The sequence below is a fragment of the Danio rerio genome, chromosome 20, assembly GCF_052040795.2.
Source record: "Danio rerio strain M-AB ecotype USA chromosome 20, GRCz13ab, whole genome shotgun sequence".
In the NCBI taxonomy this organism is placed as follows: domain Eukaryota; kingdom Metazoa; phylum Chordata; class Actinopteri; order Cypriniformes; family Danionidae; genus Danio; species Danio rerio.
Window position 1 is genome coordinate 38,978,387 of NC_141040.1, and position 21,587 is coordinate 38,999,973.

The 21,587-nt window shown below is 36.9% G+C and overlaps 1 protein-coding gene across 2 annotated transcripts; it reads left to right on the top strand.

Annotated features, from left to right (window-relative positions):
• Positions 1-539: 539 nt before the first annotated feature.
• Positions 540-21,411, top strand: emilin1a (elastin microfibril interfacer 1a). Of its 2 annotated transcripts, XM_087297529.1 has the most exons (8): positions 540-987; positions 10,264-10,383; positions 11,797-11,948; positions 12,552-14,561; positions 16,479-16,595; positions 16,700-16,717; positions 16,825-16,959; positions 17,760-21,411. In XM_087297529.1, the coding sequence occupies exons 1-8, from the start codon at positions 827-829 to the stop codon at positions 18,089-18,091; spliced, it is 3,045 nt and encodes a 1,014-aa protein (XP_087153655.1). In that variant the 5' UTR covers positions 540-826; the 3' UTR covers positions 18,092-21,411.
• The last annotated feature ends 176 nt before the right edge of the window (positions 21,412-21,587 follow it).

The following is a 21,587-nucleotide window of genomic DNA, read 5'->3' on the forward strand; positions in this document are numbered from 1 at the left end:
ATCTTTAACAAACCAAGAACATTTGCACAGTCATAAAATTATTTCTTGAATAAAAGCAGTTTTTTGTTGTTTAAAAAAAATTTATTTTAAGGTCAGTGGTATTATCCTTCTCAAGAAATATTTACTGTAAAGGTATTTTGTTTTTATTTTGATTGTCTACACAACAAACCAGTTATACAATAACTTGACTAATTATTCTAACACACAAGGAAAAGATAAAAAAGTAGTCATTAGAAATTAGTTAGTTAAACTATTATGTTTAAAAACGTGTTGTAAAAAAGTGTAGAATTTATAATGAATGAATGAATGAATGAATGAATGAATGAATGAATGAGTCTGTCGGTTATCTGTCTTTCGTAATTAAGTTGAAAGCTAAACAATTCTCGAGGCACGTAAAATTAAAAGCAGAGCGTGGTTCCTGTGTGTGTGTGAGAGAGAGAGGGAGAGAGGGAGAGGGAGAGGGAGAGAGAGAGAGAGAGAGAGAGAGAGAGAGAGAGTTTTGGATCCGCATCTTTTCAGGACAGTTTTCACATTATGAAGGCGCAGACGATGAAGGAAAAAAACCGGACGTTTCTCATTAGCGTTTGACTGCGGAGCGTCTGTCAAGTAGAAAATGACGATAACATATTTTGCGATTAATGGACACTGTGCAAAATTATGACACCGGTTCATAAACAGAGACAACACATAGAACTTTATGAATCCCAGCGCTGAACATCATCAACTCATGGAGAGTTAGTGGGACTGCTGGACTGCACCTACCAGGCGGATTTCTACTTTGAAACACTTGGATGTACTTTTTAACGATCGTTTTTACTTGTAAGCCATGGCACTATATTTTGTTTACTTGTCCACTCTATTGGCGCTGATTTTGCTTGGAGATAATTGGGCAGCGGGAACTTACGCTTCTCGATACACTCAACATGTGGATGAGAATCAGTTTGGAGCAGCAGCACAGAGTGGATCTAAGGTGACCAGCAGACATAGGTAAGACAGCACCAGTGTCTTCATTTTAAAAACAATTTATAATTTAATAACCATATTAAATAGATTGGTGACTAAACACAAATAGGTACAAACTTTATGATGATACTGAAGCCATTTGTCATAATGCCCTTAAGATTAATCCTATACAAAAATAAAAAATAAAAATCACATTTTACTGTAAAAAATGCAGACTTCCACACAGTTCATTCATGTTATCCCAACACAAATCGATTAAGTTAACTTCATTGTTTTTACAAATTTAAGTGGATACAATACATAATACAATTAAGTTGAAATCCCCCCCAAAAACTCAAGAATTGCGTCGATTAAGCTCATTTTATATATATATTCGTTTGAACGAGTAATAAAAATCCATGTTGAGTTAATGAATGAGAACAGAATTAATATATACACTTTATTTTTTTTTGATGACTCAACTTAAAACTTAAAGGCAACCAGCTTCAGGACAAATATTCAGTTTACTCAACTTAAATCAAGTCAATTGCAGTACTTGGGTTGAAAGATGAGTAAAAGCCTGTAAGCCTGTAAAAGCTACAAAATAATATTTGTATAAGTTTATACCATTATATTCATGCTGTTTTGCTACCTAAACAATCACAGAATTGACTGTCTACAGCTGATTTTTTGTTTATTCTGTAAATGTTTATTAAAATTTGGAGCACTTATCTCCCTATTAAAGTTTAAAATTGTGAACCTAAAAGTTTAAAATGTGGATTAAATAAAAGGGCAGGTATTAACTCTGTTGTCTGGATTGAAGCTATTAATTATGAACTAATTTCGAGAGGATCACAGCCTTATGATTGATCACAGCTGGTCCCGCATCAGTTAACACACAATGCACTAATCAGATGAATCCTAACTAACTATAAATAACTAGAGTTTCTCACCTCAGTTATCTTTATCTTGAAGAGTCCCCCCTTCCACCCGTACTCCTCCTCCCTTTTCCTAGACATGGCGGCACGGCAGCCCAGGGGTTAGCACTGTTGCCTCACAGCAAGAATGTCACTATAGTTCAAGTCCTTACCAGTCAGTGTTTCTTTGCGGAGTTTACATGTTCTCGAGTGGGTTTCCCCCGAGTTCTCCGGTTTCCTCCCACCATCCAAAGACATGCGACATAAGTGAATTGGCACCATAGATTAATTCTTAGTCACCTATATATCTCTTATAACAATTCCTACTCACTAATAGCATAACAAACAGAGGAGTTCTCGAGACCTACCTGAGCTCAAACTCCCCTCTTGCCCTTCAAACGGGAGAGAGCCCCAGGCTTGGGGATCTTCTGAGCTCAGGGCTCTCTCCCGGGACAGCATGCCAAACATGTTTTATTAGAACTCATCAGCTAAGTGTGAACTCTTAAAAAGTCAACTAACAACACTTTATTAAATCCTGTACTATTACAAACATCCAGGCAGGTCTTTTGTATTCACATGGTGTCCGTTACACCTGTATTACACCTAACTGTCCGTGCTGATGTTGCAAATATGAAGTCCTCCAGTAATAAATTAGCTGGTCTCTAGTCACTAAACCTAGCATGAAATCCCAAACTCTTGCCCTGGGTGAGTGAGCAATGGTTAGACACGTCTGCCCTTTTTTGGCTTTACTGAGCAGACGTCAATGCATGTGCAATGGGACAGAGGCCAAGCGGTGAAGACCTTAAGTGCACTTATCCTGGCATTAGCACAACCCAGTGGAGTACAGAGGTTTTGCACACCACTGTTTGTGAAAGAATGTCTTGGCCTCTGGCACCGCTGCTTTAGACTGTCTGTTTGAAGTCACTTTTGTTTTTACAGATGTGTGAAATATTACACAACTTGTGGTAGCCGGAATCCTCCTACACACAGTGTCCCTTGTTTCCTGTCTGCCCCGGTATCTAAGATGATATCAGTAGCCTTTCTATTTTTGATTGAGTTGTAATGTGACCTGCAGTCCACATTATGGCTCATAAACAGCTGGTATGCACAGATGCTTTCAATATACAACAGAAGTAATGTGCCAATAAAATGAATATTTTTTTGCTGACGAATAAGTTATGAAGCTATTTCTTCAAAACAGATGTGTGATGATTAGTAAAAGAGATATTAACTGTCCTCCATAACATTGATGTTACTCCAAACGTTTCGTATTGTAACATTAGTTTGATGTTTGCCTTAAGAGTGTCTGTTAAATTTGTAACTATATAGATCGAAAATCTGGGGTGGCTCAGTGGTTAGCACTCACAACAAGAAGGTCGCTTGTTCAAGTCTTGGCTAGGTAAGTTGGCATTTCTGTCTGGAGTTTGCATGTTCTCCCTGTGTTTGCATGGGTTTCCTCTCGGTGCTCCAGTTTCCCCCACAGACCAAAGACATGCAGTACAGGTAAGTTGGCCGTAGTGTATATGTGTGAATGTGAAAGTGTATGGGTGTTTCCCAGTACTGGGTTGCAGATGGAAGGGCATCCGCTGTGTGAATCATATGCTGGATATGTTGGCGGTTCATTCCGCTGTGGCGACTCCTGATGAATAAAGGGACTAAGCTGAAGCAAAATGAATGATTGAATGTCAACTATCTGTCATTAAAACTATAAAAAGTAATTGGTTGATGTTAAAAAGTGGAAAAAAACATTGCTTTTAAAGTGATTAGTTGATTTTACTTAAAAAAGAGAGTTAACCTGTTGCCTTGTATGTGCATGATTATAAAAATGAAGACAACTTAATTCCAAGATGCAACAGGCTTACTCGCTTTTTTAAAATACACAGTTAACTTTTAGCTATTAAAGGGTACCTATGATGAAAATCAACTTTTGTAAGCTGTTTGGACAGAACTGTGTGTAGGTGTAATGTGTCCGCAGTCATTTTAAAGTTATAGAAACACAATAAGTCTCTTTTTTTTTATTTCCTGACGATAAAATAGGCTCCAAATCATTGCAATTCTGAGGCCCACCGCAACGTGACGTAGAGGTGCGGTTTTTCCGCCCACCAAACTGATTGATAGATGCGTATTAACATTTTTTCATAGTAACGTCATAAAATCATATTAACAAGACAGGACGTGCGCAAAGCAACTGGGATTAAAAGATCTGTTCAAACTCTCTGTGGTCAGCTGCACCTTAAGAATGAGTTTTACAAGTTAAAAAAGTTTATAAAACAGCGCATTTTTGTAATGAATTACAGCAATTTTACTGGTTTTACTTTATGACCACAGTCGCATGTCAGTACAATTATAAAAGAAGACACTTCAATCCCAGTTTGTGGACGTTAAATCAGGTTTATTTTGTACATTAACATAACAGATATTCATACAGCAGTGGATATTAACATGTATCCTATCACATTTGACGTGCAAAACCAGTGCAAATCTAATCGTGTGCATGTGTGAGACACATTCTGGAGACACAAAAGACCTATCTAAAATTTTGAAATAGGAGTAAAATCGGTGCCCTTTAAGGCAATAGGTTTGCTCACTTTTTTAAATTAACCACTTTCAGTACACTTTACAGTATTAGTAGACTGCTTAATATTTGCACACAAATATTTTTATGGTCCCAAAGATAAATTGTGTTATTTTACAGACTTAATTCTCTATTTATTATTTATTAAACAATAAATTGTTTCAAACTTCAAACATTTTTGTAATAGTGCACTCAAAAAATTTTTTTGCTGCTTGTTCAAACTACTTATGTAAAATGAGCTGAATCAACACAATTTTTTGGGACAGCTTCATTGTTTAATGTTCAATCCACTTAAATTTGTAAAAATAATTAAGTTAACTTTGATTTGTGCGGCAACACAGTGGCTTAGTGGTTAGTTCTGTCGCCTCACAGCAAGAAGGTCTCTGTTTCGAGCCTCGGCTGGGTCAGTTGACATTTCTGTGTGGAGTTTGCATGTTCACTCTGTGTTGGCGTGGGTTTCCACCAGGTGCTCCGGTTTCCCCCAAAGTCCAAAGACATGTGGTATGGGTGAATTGGGTAAGCTAAATTGTCCGTAGTGTGTATGTGTGTGTAAGTGAGAGTGTATGGGTGTTTCTTAGTGATGGATTACAGCTGGAAGGGCATCCACTGCGTGAAACATATGCTGGATAAGTTGGCGATTCATTCCACTGTGGTGACCACTGATTAATAAAGGGACTAAGCCAAAAAGAAAATGAACGAATGAACTAAGCATTACCTTTCATTTCATTTATTATTGCCAGATGCTTACCTTGCACTTTGATGCATTGCCCAGAGTCATAAACAAGTAGTTCCTGCTATGACATATTATCACACTGCACCAACTTTGTTAGTTTCATCAGTGATGTAAAGTGTATACATACATGTAAGTGGCCTCAGGAAACGTGTGCAGTGTTTGCTTGTCGAGAGTGTTTAAGCATTTCTCAAAACAGTTTGCTGAGCTCAGCTTTTATGTAAATCATTTGGAACTCAAATGGGAAATACACACTTTCTTACATCTAAACCATAATTGCAAACATTTGTGTAATTGAATATAATAAGTAAATATGATAGGGAGCAATGAAGGGACACTGACCAAAGCAATGCTAAAATCTTTGTATGGGGAAATTTGAATGGATTTGATATGGATTCTTGTGGTTGTGCAGATTAATGATGTGCTGGTCTTATTCATTGTGAAAAGTCTGCAAGTAAAGCTGGATATACATACTGTATAATTCTAGTCATGATTTGGCATTTCTGAGACAAATTTTGCAAATCTTTTCTTTAAACAGCTGATTTATTAAAATTGCAATCCGATTTCATCTTCAATTCTGATTTTGCAACGTATCTTGCATTGTGGCCTCCTATGAATGACAAAAATCAACCAATTATTTATTTAACGGGTTTAATAAGGGAAAGAACTACAGTCCAAATGTCATAATCCAAAATAAAAGTCTACTAATTTGAAGTCATTGGTTGTATGGTATATAGAAAAATCTATTTAATGCTAACTGCTAAAGTATTTTGGGAGCAAAAATGATGTCGTTAGCAGTGCTTCATGGGAGGTGGTGGTGATCTCTTTTGACACTCTTTGTTCTGCTGCGACTCTCTGATTGTTGGATTTTTTGCATGATTAATGGAAACAGATGGGTTCAATAAAAAGCATGTGCAATCAAATAACAACCTCTGTGCTTATAGCAGGTCTGTCTTTAACAAGTTAAGCAGTTATTGTTATAATAAAGCACAGCTTCCAACTCTAATATCAAACAAACAGCATGACTTAAAGGAACACTTCATTTTCTTTTAGGAAATATGAAATAAACAGTTTAGTTTTACCATTTTATAATCCATTCAGACGATTTTCTGGTCTGGTTGGAGCACATTAAGCTAGCTTAGCATACATCATTGAATCAGATTAGATCATTAGCATCTTGCTCAAAAAATACCTACTAGTATCAGGTTGGACAACCTTTTGCCTTCAGAACTGCCTTAATTCTTTTTGGCAAAGATTCAACAAGGTACTGAAGATATGCTTCAGAGATTTTGGTCCATATTGACATGATAGCATCACACAGTTGCTGCAGTTTTTCCCATCCTTCACATCCCAAAGATGCTCTAATAAATTGAGATCTGGTTACTGTGGAGGCCATTTGAGTACAGTAAACTCATTGTCATGTTCAAGAAACCAGTCTGATACTATTTATTCTTATGACATGGTGCGTTATACTGCTAGAAGTAACCATCAGATAATGGCTACACTGTTGTCATAAAGGGATGGACATGGTCAGCAACAATACTCAGGTAGGCTGTGGTGTTGACACAATTCTCAATTGGTGCTAATGAGCCCAAAGTATTTCAAGAAAATATCCCTCACACTATTATACCACCACCAAAATCCTGAACCATTGATACAAAGCAGGATGGATGAATGCTTTCATGTTGTTGATGCTGAATTCTGACCCTATCCGAATATCGCAGCAGAAATCGAGACTCATCAGACCAGGCAACATTTTTCCAATTTTCCATTGTCCAATTTTGGTGAGCCTGTGTGAATTGTACCTTCAGTTTCCTGATCATAGCTGACAGTAGTGGCACCCCGTGGGGTCTTTTGCTGTTGTAGCCCATCCGCCTCAAGGTTGGACATGTTGTGCGATCAGAGATGCTCTTCTGCATACCTCCGTTACTGTTGTCTTTCTATCAGCTCAAACCAGTCTGGCCATTCTCCTCTGACCTCTGGCATCAACAAAGCATTTGCGCCAACAAAACCGCTGCTCACTGGATATTTGTTCTTTTTCGGACCATTCTCTGTAAACCCTATAGATGGTTGTGCGTGAAATCTTAGTGGATCAGCAGTTTCTAAATTACTCAGATCAGCCCATCTGGCACCAACAACCACATTCAAAGTCACTTAAATCCCCTTTCTTCCCCATTCTGATGTTCGGTTTGAACTGCAGCAGATCGTCTTGATCATGTCTATTTGCCTAAAAAAGCAGTTGGACAGATGTATCTAATAAAGGGATCAGTGAGTGTACAATATGACTATACATAAGGTACTAAAATAAATGGAAAATGAAAATAGCAGCTTTTCTTAGTACTTAGGTTAAATGAGAAAACGATCAAAACTCTTTATAGATGCTAATGGTTTAATCCAATTTAATGATCTATGCTAAGCTAAGCTAAAACTGCTCCTGCTACACCCAGAGACCGACTGAAGGATTTTAATGTGGTAAAACTCACCTGTTTAACTATAGGGCAGTTGTAAAATAAACCTATTCCCCCCAAAAAAGCGAATGTTCTATTAAGTCTATACCGGATAAAATACATGAGAGCACATCTTCTTTGATAGTCTGTAGGTTTTAGATTGCATGCATTCCCTCTTTTGGCCTTAAACAAAAGAAAAACTACTAATCTGTCTTAAGACAGTTTGCTTAGATATGCTGTGCTTGTGCTTTGTTTGTATGGATAACTCAGTTACCCTGTAGGCCTACCCACGGTTTCTTTTTTGAGTGCAAGTTGCCCTACTGTTGTTGTGTATTACTCAGACTCCTGCTATTATTTCTCTGCTTCTTTCTTTTTTTTCTGCTTGAGATGTTGATGTGATACTTCATTCCTTGCCAAATTGGGTTCTGTGGATTTTTTTCCTGTCAACGGAGAGTGTTTATATTCAGCTCCCTTAAGCTGGACGTTCTTGAGTGTGAGCGTTTCAGGTCTAATTCGTGCGTCTGGGTCTTAATGTTTACGACTAAGCAGTGAATTTGATTCTTGTGTAAAATTACATGCTGGCAGGTGTAGTGTTGTAAAAAATAATTAGAAGACTGGAAGGGTTTACAGACAGGGTTTCTTTCCAAAATCAGCTTGAATGCTGCACAACCACTGGGTGGTACTTAAACCGGGAGCAAGAATACATGGTACAAGAATGCTGGACATTGGAACCCAATGCTTAAGAGTGATCTGCTACAAAATCAGAATGGATTTGAGTACATTTGTGGACAAAGGGTCCATTGTAACTTCAAAGTTTTTGTTTACTTTTCTGCTCTCAAATTTGATAAAGCTGGGAACCATGATTTCCTTTTTTCTCATTGGTATGCATGGACCCAAGCCTTTGTCCTTGTTTTTTTTAACCACCCCCACAGAGTAAATCTAAAACAATGGCTCACTGTTCTGTTGCTGCCATACTTTTGTTTGTATATCCCAATTACCACAACTTCTATATGTGCCCTATTTACTGCTTCTATACACATTGTATTCTTTACAAGTCAATCTGAAGTCTATTAATGTAGGTTTATATGTGGATTGCCCATACACTCATTCTCTTTTATCACTCGCATAAACACATAAATATATCTTTACATACATATTTTACAAATATAACATTTGTTTGTATTTACAATGTATGGTTAAACAGTAGACTTTAACATTTAAGTACACAAAAACACAAATAGATGCCACACATGCCTTATCTGAGGTTGAGAAGGTGTTGGATTTTGGACAACCGCAGTTGTCTGTGGTGAAGATGCCCCTGTTGAACTTGTGTACTCAGTGTCTGGGCCCCATTTGTTTGTACGTGTGAGAGCAGTTGCTCTTGATGCATTGAGACATTCCCGACTTGTGATAACGAATGACTAACCAGACTCAATGAGTTATTGTGATGAACCAGAAGCTTTGGATTCAAGCCGGGTTTTGATCCCATTTAAGAAAACTCCCCAGCATCATTTATCACTTTAATCAAAAAATGAGTTCTTAAATCATGCAGCGCTCAAAGGTGTTGGGGAAACTACATTAAACTCTAAAATAAAGGCGCACTAATAAAACTCCACATGAACAAGAAAGGATAAAATGTGTGGTAATATAAGTTTTTATTTTAATACTGCTTCTATTGTGGGCGCAGAGCAGATGTATATCTGTGAGCAGGATGGAGTTTTCCATCCCCTCATTCTCTGACAGGATGGGTGGATGTTTAAAAATTAAGTGGCAAAAGAGTGGCTGAAAACTAAAGTATATATTATATCTTACTTGGCATAAAGTGTCATTAAAGACACAGCATCTAATTTTCGCCACTAAAGGGTGCATATTCACAACAAACAAAGGTATAGTTTGATGACAACTTGACTAAGTATGGAATCAAGGGAGTTTTCATCTTCATTACATCCTTCAGGACTTATAATTTCTTTTTAGTATGAAGCAGAGTAAGGCTGAAAGCTGTTGAAGTGAAACAATGCCACTTTCAAAATTGCACTGAGAATGATATATGAGTGTGACACATCACAGTGCCACAGTCGACCACTCGCCATTCTGATTTCACAATGTACTGAAGGACATGTTCCTGGATTTACATCCATGTTGATCCTGGACCATCATTCCAATCAGCCAAGCAGAATTAAGGGATACGTCTACTGTTTATATTAAGTTTAGGCTTATGGTTAGGTTTGTGTGCTTCTACATGATTGTTCTTCAACTATTATTCCCCTCTGATTTTGGGAATAATTTACAGTTATTGTTGGGTTTAGGGGTAGGGAATAGATATGGATTACATTTTCGAACAAAACTAATGTTCCAGGATCAACATAGATGTTAATGTACTTGGCAAAATCATGACGTGCGTTGACTGCTTCTGTTTCAAACGGATGTAAGCACATGGGGAAGAAGCTTCTCTGTTTTATCAAACTAACTACATTTTAAGGTTAGTTATTAGGCTGCTCTGTGCAGTCTAATTACAGTAAGTATAGCCAAATAATGTGGTCATAAACTTGCTAACTAGTTTCTCTAATGTGATATTTGTGGTTGCAGTTTAGCAGTCCTCAGTCATGTGAATTGAAAGATTAATAAGTATGATTTGCTCATGTACACAAACAGGAACTGGTGTGCCTACGTAGTGACGCGGACTGTAAGCTGTGTTATGGAAGATGGAGTGGAAACTTATGTCAAACCTGAATACCAGCGCTGTGCTTGGGGCCAATGTTCCCATGTGGTTTTGTAAGTATTCATGCATAAGCACTGCCAAATTACATTTCATTTAATCTTGGTGACCACTTGTTATTATGACAGTGTCAAGCTGGAAAGGTCTGGCCCATCTCCCTCTCCTTAACTGGACTCATGTCCACCAGAACTATGTGTGGAATGAGACGGGAGAGAGACACTGAGAGAAATCGACCTCATATAAAACTGCTAATGTTCCGGAAAGTTACTTGCATTCTGTTATATTACTCATTTAGTAGAGAACACATTTCAGACACAAGTCCAATATGAACCTGACCTTTACTTAAGTCTCAGTGAACATCAGCTTTATCCAAGATCTTCAAAGAAAGCCGTAATACTAGTCCGCTATAAAATACAGAAGCCACATCACAAGTATGAATGGATAATAAACAATGTCCTAATAATAGCAACAACTGCACTTGAAAGTTAAGTAGACGCACAAGAGGCTTGCCAGAGCAAAGCAAACACTTTCAAAGATTTTAATGATGTATTGAAAGCTTTGACTGAATAAAATAACAAAAACATGCCCAGAAACAACAACTCTCAGAAAATGAAGAACAGGCCTTTATTGTAGCGTTGCCTAGCAGACTTGCGGCTTTTTGAAAAGCGTTACACAGCCAAGGAAAGAACGCAACAGAAATACTTTCTATCTGCCTACTTGAGCAGTACCATTAGAGACTCTCAATTAAAGTCTTGAAAGATGATTAAATGAAAAATGACCACTTTTATAAACATGGGAAAAGTAGTCATATAGTAGAAGCTGAGCTGTTGTGCATCATTATGGACATTTTGTCTGTTTCATTTTGTGGTGATGATTAAGGCTGTTTTAATGCAAATATCATAAAGTTTGCAAATAAAGTTAGCTTTTTTAGTGATATTTCAGGTTAGAAAACCATTAAAATTGCAATGTTCCTTCACACTACTTAAGAATAAAAGTCCTACATTCTTTAACAGGTTTCAGTTTTGTTGACAAAGCTTAAAAATACAAATAATCAAAAAAATACAACTATTTGTAATATTTTAGCACATTATTTTTGTGTGTGAATGCATCAAAATGAATATTGCTTTTGATCTTCTTATCAAAGACTGTAATGATCTAAATAAAAACTGCTTAGTATATAGAAAAAAATAGATTTTTATTATTATTTTAAAAAGCATTGCATTGTGTAAACAAACTGTACTTTAAAGTGTTAAAATACCAAAAATAAATAAATAAATAAATAATAAAAACTGATAGTTATAATCAGGGCTCATGCTGGCAAATAAATCTCTGTCAGTGAAGCTAAAAAATATATTGAAATATAATCCTTTTATGATTAATTGTTATGTTGATGCATGAGGGTAAATGTTTACTGTTTGCAAACAAAGCTCAGTAAATAGAACTGAACATGATAAAATATTTCACCACAGGTATCGGACTTACAGAAAACCACGGTATAAGGTTGCCTATAAAGTGGTATCAGAGATGGAATGGAAGTGCTGTCATGGTTACTCAGGTGATGACTGCAGTGACGGTTCCTCTGCCATACATGACAGCAGGGCAAGACCTACTGGTGAAGAAGGTAGAATTTATATACATACATAATAAAGATATTTTCAATTACACAAACATTCCTGAAATGCATTGCTCGATTACAAAGCAGTTTGAGTTAGTTTTTTTGGTAACACTTTATTTAGTTTGTCCTTTTGAGCATTAGTAGACTGTCTGCTTAATATCTGTTGATACTGCTCTTTCAACAGACATTTAGCTAACTATAAGAAACTTTGAAAGTACATGTCAACTTACAAAACTAACCCTTACCCCAACCCCAACCTAACAGTATACTTATAATCTAATGAGAATTAGTTGGCATGCAATGTAACTTAAATTCAACAAACAGACCATCAAAACAAAGTGTGACCGTTTTTTTTCTTCTGTTGAACACAAAACATTACTTTCTTTGAAGAATGTAAGAAACCTGTAACCATTGACATCCGTAGTTTTAGTTTTTCCTACTAAGGATGCCAATACATTGTTCATAATATCATCTTTTGTATTCAGCAGACTAAAATAACTCAAATTGATTAGGAATCTGTCAAGGATGTGTAAATGATGGCAGAATTTTTGGGGCGGACTATCCCTTTAAAAACATTGATTCTAATAACTTGTCCAACCATGTCTTTAGGGAGAAGTGACAGCGACAGGATTAGACAACTCGAGGAACAAATACAAAGCTTGAACAAAAACCTTCACAACCTCCAAAAGAAAATATATGAAGAATCTCAAAGGGAAGGCATCAGCGGTGGCAACAATCTGGCAGACGCTGCCCAGCCAGGGATGAAAGAGACCATTCACAGCATCCAGACCAAACTGGACATGCTGGACAACATGACACGAGTGCATGACAAGACCCTCACAAACATCAACAACCACCTTGTGGGCGGCAATGGAATTGAGAATGAGTTGGACAGTCGCTATGGCACACTTAAAGAGGAGATTCTACGGGAGCTTGAACGGCGGGTGACGCTGTCTTGTTCGTCTTGCCAAACCGGAGTGGAGAGCATACAAAGGCAACATCAGGAAGACAGAGAGAGGATCCGAGAACTGGAGAAGCACATCAGTGTGATGGAACAGCACCACCAGCAAACCTTAGACTTGCTATCACGCTCTCAGAGTTGCTGTGATTCCCTGGACAGGAAGCTCAGTGCAATTGACAGAAAGGTCAGTTCGACTGCAGAGACATACGATATCCTTAGAGGACGCCTTGAGAAGGAGCTGAGAGGTAATGGCAATGGAGGTCGTGGAAAAGCTATGGAGGAAAAACTGAATAACCGCCTTCGAGACCTGGAGCGGAGATTGAATGGGACTGTGAGAAAAACTGAGCAAAAATGCTCCCATACAGAGACAAGTATGAAGGAGTTTGTCCAGAGAGAGATCGGCCAGATAAAGAACTCAGTCCTCGGTCGAAACGATGATCATGGTTATAGGATATCTACAATTGAGATAGACATCCAAGACTTGAAGCGTTTTATTAACGATCATAAAAATAACCTGGAACGGTTAGGGAACAAAACAAACGATCTTGACAGTGGACTTAAGTCAGCGATTCATTTGTGCACAGAGACATGCGCTGCCAAAGGGAGTGAGACAGAAGATACTGTGAAAAGCCTGGAATGGAAGGTTGTTGCCAATGAGGAGGACATTAAGAAGTTTGACACCAAGCTAAAGGATATAAGTGTGTCTGGTGACTCCTTATTGGACCGTGTAATAGATCTAAGCAATGACGTTCAAAAAATTAAGGATCTGACAGGACAAAATGGAGAACACTTTAACCAAATCGTCACCGATGTGGAGAATCTGGGACGTGATTGTGACGTATGCAGCTCGATAGATGGCGAACTACAAAAAATAAGAAACGTCACGAGCTTCGCTTTCGACAAATTCCAGGCAGAGCTTACAGTTTTGGGCAGAAAGGTATTTTCAGATGAGCACGTTTGCTCACAGGTGTGCTCAAACCTCCAGGAGGAAGTGGGCAAATTGAAAGAAGAGGTTGAAAAATGCACAGGCCAATGCATGATCAGTATGGCTGACCATCAGAGGAATGTAGACAATCAAAATACTGTAACTCGCAAGCTTGGCAAAGACCTCAAATCTATTCAGGGTGAGCTTACAGGGATTCTCCAAACATTCAACTCCATCAACGATACTCTAAAAGGCCTCAGGAACACCATACAGAAGCATGGCAACAACATTACTGATCTGAGCACGTCTAAGGGCAAAATCTACTTGGAGTTGGATCAGCTTTATGATGATCTGAACAAGCACAAAGTGGACAGCAAAGGACATTTCGACAGCATCAGTAGCTTTAACAGCAACTTGATGACTGAAATGGGAGAATGCAGACTTTCTCGAGAGGGCCTGGATAAAAGGCTTTCAAAGATGGAAGATGTCTGCGGTAGACTGGATACTTTGTCAGAGAACCTTAAGACAATTAAAGATGGCCTGAGCAAACACGTCTCTGGGCTTTGGACTTGTGTTAATGATCTAAACTCCACGGTTATCTCTCACAGTGAGACCATTAGCCGCATTCATAATGTTCACTTGGAGAACATTCAAGGCCGGATGAACAATCTTAACTCTTCCATACGGAATGTTCTCAAGGAGTTCCAGATCTTCACTGAACAGGACTTTACTGGTACGTTCTTAGAATTTATACAGTATACAACATATAGAAATTTGCTACATTTCAATAAAATAGAGGCTGGCAGATCATCAAAACAACGTGTTTACAAACTTTATATTCTATCACTCCAGTGACTAGTAATTAAGTTGGGTGATCAGGCAAGTCATTGGAAAACAGTTTGTAGTGTAGCCAATTAAAAAAAAAATTGAGGCAGCTAATGATATTGCTAATAATACTGACATTGGAAGCTTTTAAATTGTTTAAAATATATATTTTTTTTATTCCAGCCATACTACAAGAAATACTATTATTTATTTATCCATAAGAAAAACATATTCAGTGAACAGCGGATTAGTGCATCAGCAGCAGTAATGCGGTCCATGTACCAGTTCGTTGTGGTAAAGAAGGAGCTGAGCCGAAAGGCAAAGCTCTCGATTTACTGGTCAATCTACGTTTCTACTCTCACCTATGGTCATCAGCTTTGGATCATGACCGAAAGGACAAGATCTCGGATATAAGCGGCCAAAATGAGTTTCCTTCACAGGATGGCAGAGCGCACCCTTAAAGATAGGCTAAGGAGTTAGGAGTTACCCAGGAGGAGCTCGGAGTAGAGCCGCTGCTCCTCTACATCGAGAGAAGTCAGCTGAGGTGGTTCAGGCATCATGGACGCCTACCTAGGGAGGTGTTCCAGGCATGTCCCACCGGGAGGAGGCCTGGAGGAAGACCCAGGACACGCTTGAGGGACTATGTCTCTCGGCTGGCCTGGGAACGCCTCGGATTCCCCCCGGAGGAGCTAGAGGAAGTGTCTGGGAAGAGGAAAATATGGGGTTCTTTCCTAAGACTGCTGCCCCCACGACCCAGCCCCAGAAAAGTGGATGAAAATGAATGAATGAATGAATGAATGAATGAATGAATGAATGAATGAATGAATGAATGAATGAAAATATAATAATAAATACTGTGAAACTTTTGTTTGCTAAACATACCTTGGCAAATGTTTTTAAAAAAAAAATCAATTTCACATAATTTTACTTGCAAAAGTTACTTGTATTCAACAGAATGACAAAGGCCCTATTCAGACTTGGTATTAAAATGGATTTTGGTCAATCAGATTACAAGTAGAAAAGCCAGACAGACAGACACAGTCATTTTTACATCTGGTATTTTGACTCTGTAATTGCTGATTTCTTTAGGGGTGGTTTTATGTACAGTAACAGGCTTTTTTGATATTTTAATGTAAGACTGGTAAATGAGTTTGTGCATTTTACACACGAACATGAAATGAGATGATGAAAAATGATACAGAGAGCAGCAGTAGAGGGTGCAACTTGTAGTTTTTAGCATTTTAGTTGCCTTTACTCCAAATGGACATTTTTACACAGAAAAGCTTCAACTCCAACTGGCTATTGCACTTCAGCAACACTTCCTATAATGTTTAAGAAATAGGTCAGCAGGCAGAGAGTCTGAGGCTATTTGTGGCTGTTTAAACACATTCATTGACATTGACACTGTTAAAGCAATACAATCAAATTCATTTGCAAACTATCTCTAAAAGTGGAGTTTTGAGTAATGTAAAGTATTTAATAATGACTATTCCCCCATTGTGTGACCTGCATGATATTCTAAACCCCTAACAAAACTTCAACTAGCATTTTTCTCATTATTTAAATTATTTTACACTAAGCTTCTATGATGGCACATTAACCGAGAAAATTAATATGCCAAACCAAATGATTAACTAATAAATTACTGAGGGCTAAAGATATTTCAAACACTTAAAATAAATGATCTCCAAAGCATGGAGCCATGTTTATCTTCTATATTGAATTTGACATAATAAAAAAATTCATGGACACGTTATACTATACATCAACTATTCATATTCAGTTTCTGAATGTAAAAATAAATCTATTTTGGGTCAATTTACAGGACCTCCAGGTCTGCCAGGTCCTCAAGGAGAGAAAGGATCTAAAGGACCACCTGGGCCACGAGGACCTCTAGGAAAGGAAGGCCCACAAGGGAGAGTGGGGCCGGTAGGACCCCCAGGTAATTAAATGACAACAAATAAACAAATACTACAAAGTTGTAACAACACTGGCTTTGGTGTGGTTAAATTAATACTATTTATATACATTTTGTGTCCTATTTAGGGCTCAGAGGTGAACAAGGTCAGTAATCTAACTAATACAACTCCCATGGCTTGGGTTTCTACTACAAATATTTGTTTAATTGCAAATAAACATAATTTTTAAAAAAATCTTCATGTGCTTACCAGGACCTCCTGGAAAGGATGCCAATGTTCCAAGACTGTCGTTCTCAGCAGCCCTCACAAGACCCCAAGCCAGTTCAGGCACAATTATCTTCAACAAGGTCTTAATCAATGAAAGAAAGGCCTACAATCCAAAAACAGGTATGTATTAAAAAGACGAGTCTATCATATGTCAATTAAAGGTGCAGTATGTAAGTTTGACACCCAGTGGTTGAACTAGGTATTGCATTCCTGGAAAAAAAACACACAAGGACCAACAAGAGCGTTCAAGTCTGACGATCGAGCCAAAAGGCTGATCAATTGTGTTCTATATAAAACCAACGGCCCACAATAGAAGGAATATTTTCAATATTAAAAAGAGTTTTGTTCTAACCAACACCTCGTGTGCTTTTTTTCAGTGTTAAATGCTAACAATGTTATTTTGAATGCCATTTTAGATGACTAGAGACTATGACTTAGATGATTTATTACCATAAAACTGAAAGCAGCAGCAGATAGTTCACCTCAGATCTTGAAAATAAAAAAAAACTGTTTGAAATTAAACTTTAGAACTGTGACGCAAAACCAACACATAGTGATTCAGCATGTACATTTAATAATGTTAAAGAGGTTTAATATGTATTAATTAGATCATAAACCTTACCATTTTGTGAGTGAGTGCATAGACTGTGCTTCTGAATGACTGTATTTAAATGCTAAACTGGCATTGGGTGAGTTAAAAGAAACAAAACAAAGACAGCATTACGGCAAGTAACTCATATTTTTAAAGCAGAATATCTGACTTTAGCATTGTTTTTCAGGTAAACAAGAATGTTCACCTGGCATGTTTCTTAAATATTTGAAAACATGGTATTTTTATGCTTTTGAAGAGTCAAAAACTTACAAACAGCACGTTTAAGGATTGCCTTAATCAAAAACTCTAACCAAATGTATTTTGACAGGTGTGTTCACTGCTCCAGTGAGGGGGCGATACTTCTTCAGTGCAGTCTTGACAGGTCACAAAAATGTCAAGATAGAGGCGGTTTTATCTAAATCCAATTTTGGCATTGCCCGTGGAGATTCAGCAGGCTATCAGCCCGAGGGTCTTGAGAAGCCCATGGCTGAAGCACGGCACACTCCAGGTTCTCTGGTCATTTTTAATATCGTACTTCCTCTGCAGGAGGGAGATACAATCTGCATTGATTTGGTCACAGGTAAACTTGCCCACTCCGTGGAGCCGCTCACCATCTTCAGTGGGATGTTGCTCTATGAGGAATCAGAGGACAGGCTGTAAGGCTCATTTAAGACTCACTGAGGACAAAGACGGATGTAAAAAATTTGTATGGTGATTTTTTTTTTGAAGAACAGTTTTATATATATATATTCAGCGCTGATACAAAACATATGCAAGTTTCATTTATGGCAGGCCACAAGGACACGCAAGAAGGATATATTTTTATCTATTATCAGAACAATGGACTGAGATTTTTTTATATGTTAATGTTTTTATATATATATATATACTGTATACTGTATGTGAGTGTCATGTTTTCTTATAGTATAATGCAGATTTGAGCAGCAAAGATCTTTCTTAAAAAAGCCCACACACATTACTTTTTGTCTTGAAGATCGACTGCTAAACTGGGATTTCTTATTACGCAATCACCTAAAACAGTCATCAAGTGTTGAATGGGGATTTACATCAGTGTTTTGATCTATGCTGCTATAACCTTTCATACTAGTATTTGAATGTGATTTTTTTGAATGTTTGTTACATTAAAAAGAAAAGCACTCTGTGGTTGTCAGTAATTGGCGTCACTCGAAATTGACCAGTGCTGCAGCAAACAATGATCAAAAAAATGGAGAATGGAGATTGCTGAGAGTCAATTTTCCTGATAATATTTCATCAGTCACATCATACGGTATGTTAATGTCTAATGAGGTGCAATATGCAAAATCTACACTGTTTTGGTCAAATGTTGAAAAAAGCTACGAAATTTTTTTTGCAATTTATTCATTCAGGCAATTTGACAACATCCTGAAATATTTGCAGCAGGGTAAAAAGGTAGACAGTGCAAAATATAGTGCATTGACATGCACAGTACAGTGTATTTACAGTCCTTAAAGGGGACCTGTTATGCCCTCTTTTAATTTACAAGATGTAAAATAAGTATCTGATGTCGGTGGCCTAGAGAATATATTTGAAGTTTCAGCTCAAAATACTCAACAAATATGGTTTTATAACTCTTTGAAACTGCCCCTTTTAGGCTTTGATTCAAATTGTGCCATTTTGGTGACTGTCACTTTAAATTCAAATAAGACTGTACTCTTCTCTTAAGAGGTCGCAGAGCTACAAACGCCTGTATGTCAACATAGCGGCAGACTAAAACCAGGACTAAAGTTATCAGTGTGAGAAACTGAAAATGTGAAAAGAAGTGTCTCAGAAGAAGGCAGTCTACAGTGTTCATTTGTGCATCCCTAAATTCATTTACATATTTATAATCTTCTTAGTCGCTGACATTATCTTCAGCAGGTAAAAACTCTAATGGTGGACGGCTGCTTCTCATTCAGGGCTGTTTATTCTAATGAGGGAGAGATCGTCACTAATGGGCAGGATTTAATCCTCTGATGACACGGGAAAATGTCAATCAAAGTGTTTCTGCACACTGTTTTTATAAGTATGATCATAATAAAAGATATAATTAACTTTTTAAATATTTACACTCTGTTGCCACACAACTGCGCCTAAACCTTCTATAAAAGTGATTTTTGCATAATAGCTCACATTTAAATTTTTGTTAATCATAAGTATTTAATTTAATGAATTTTCTCTTTTTTTAAAGGTATCACACCACCAATATTCCCTTATAATTTTACCTGCCAGTGTAAGCTTCACTAAAATATAAAATATAAAAACAACCATGGATCGTGAGTAAAAAAATAAACCTTTGTGTAACATTGATGTGGTTTTATTTTAAACTAAAGAAAGATTTTCCTCCATCATAGGCTCCATTTCTGTTGTTTTTTTTAGGATGGATGCAATAAATATAACACATTATATTATCTATTATATCCCTTTTCCTTGGTGTGTTATTCATTCATATTTGTGGTGCATTTCTTCACTTTATCTCCAAATTTGGAAGAGTAACTATAAAAGGATGAACTCAAATAAAGCACACTGCGCAGAGACTGGGACATTTTTAGCCATGCCAGAGGCTATAGATCAGGAAACTTCTCTAACTCTTCCAAAGAAAACTATCGAAGCTGTTTATGCTAGATGCAGAAAAGATTGCATCCTGGCTATATTTTTGTCAATGGATCTTTATTTCGTCTCTGGGCTGCAGATGTTCTCTAAATAGTCTAAATCTAACAGCTCAGAATCTGTCTCTCTGCCAGACATGTGTGTTTGTGTGACCTTAGCTGTCTTGGTGGTCTGTGCCTAATGTTTTCTTTAATACAAAGGGATTTAAAGGAATTTGCATGGAGTCTAGTACTATGAGATCAAACCTAGACCATTAAGTCCAGTCCAAGGTTTTTATAAATATATAAAACTAAATGTTAAATTTTGCACAAATTACAAATTTGATCTCATTTTAGTAAATCATATCCACAATTTGGTAATATGTTCACTCTTTTTAGGTGCATCATGATCACCAGTTCCATCATTTAAGCAAAATGTAGCCATGATGAATTCATTTGTTATGTTTGTCCTTAATTAATCTACATGTGGTTTTAAACAACCCAACATTTTTATTTCGTGCCGTATACAGTTGAAATCAGAATAATTAGCCCCTCGTTATTTTTACCCCCAATATTCTGTTTAACGGAGAGAAGATTTTATCAATACATTTCTAAACATAATAGTTTCAATAACTGATTTCTAATAACTGATTTATTTTATCTTTGCCATGATGACAGTAAATAATATTTTACTAGATATTTTTGAAGACACTTCTATACAGCTTAAAGTGACATTTAAAGGCTTAACTAGGTTAATAGGGTTAACTAGGCAGGTTAGGGTAATTAGGCAAGTTGTTGTATAATTATAGTTTGTTCTGTAGACAATCAGAAAAATATAGCTTAAAGGGGCTAATAGTTTTGACCTTAAAATGGCTTTTAAAAAATTAAAAACTGCTTATATTCTAGCCGAAATAAAACAAATAAGACTTTCTCCAGAAGAAAAAAGTATTATCAGACATACTGTGAACATTTTCTTGCTCTGTTAAACATCATTTGGGAAAGATTTAAAAATAAGTAAATAAATAAATAAATGGGGGCTAATAATTCTGACTTCAATGTTATATAATGGAATGAATTGGTTAATTTGTGGTGACAATATACATATTTTTCTTCACATCATACAGTATGTGCAGGTCTCTGTAGATTTGCAATTGGGAAGTTGTATCAGTTGTAATCTGATCTATAATGTTATAATCAGACAGCATCATCTTAATTCTCACTACAGGCATTACATAGCAGTATTAAGTAAATAAAAAAGTCCTCACATTATTTCAGCCAACATTTGATTTTCATAAATGTTGAGTCACCCTACTGGATACACAGTATATGTTTTGCAAAGCTGCTTTTGTAATAAACAATGAAATTTTGACAAAACACTTTTTGTGTAATCATTAAAGTCTATTGGTTTGTGTATTTGTATATTTCTTTTTTCTAAGTTGTATTAGAGATATACGTTGTATTTTCTGTTTAAATAGTAATTTATATGTGACCTTGGACCTCAAAACCAGTTTTAAGTGACATGGGAACAATTTCGGCAATAGCCACAGATA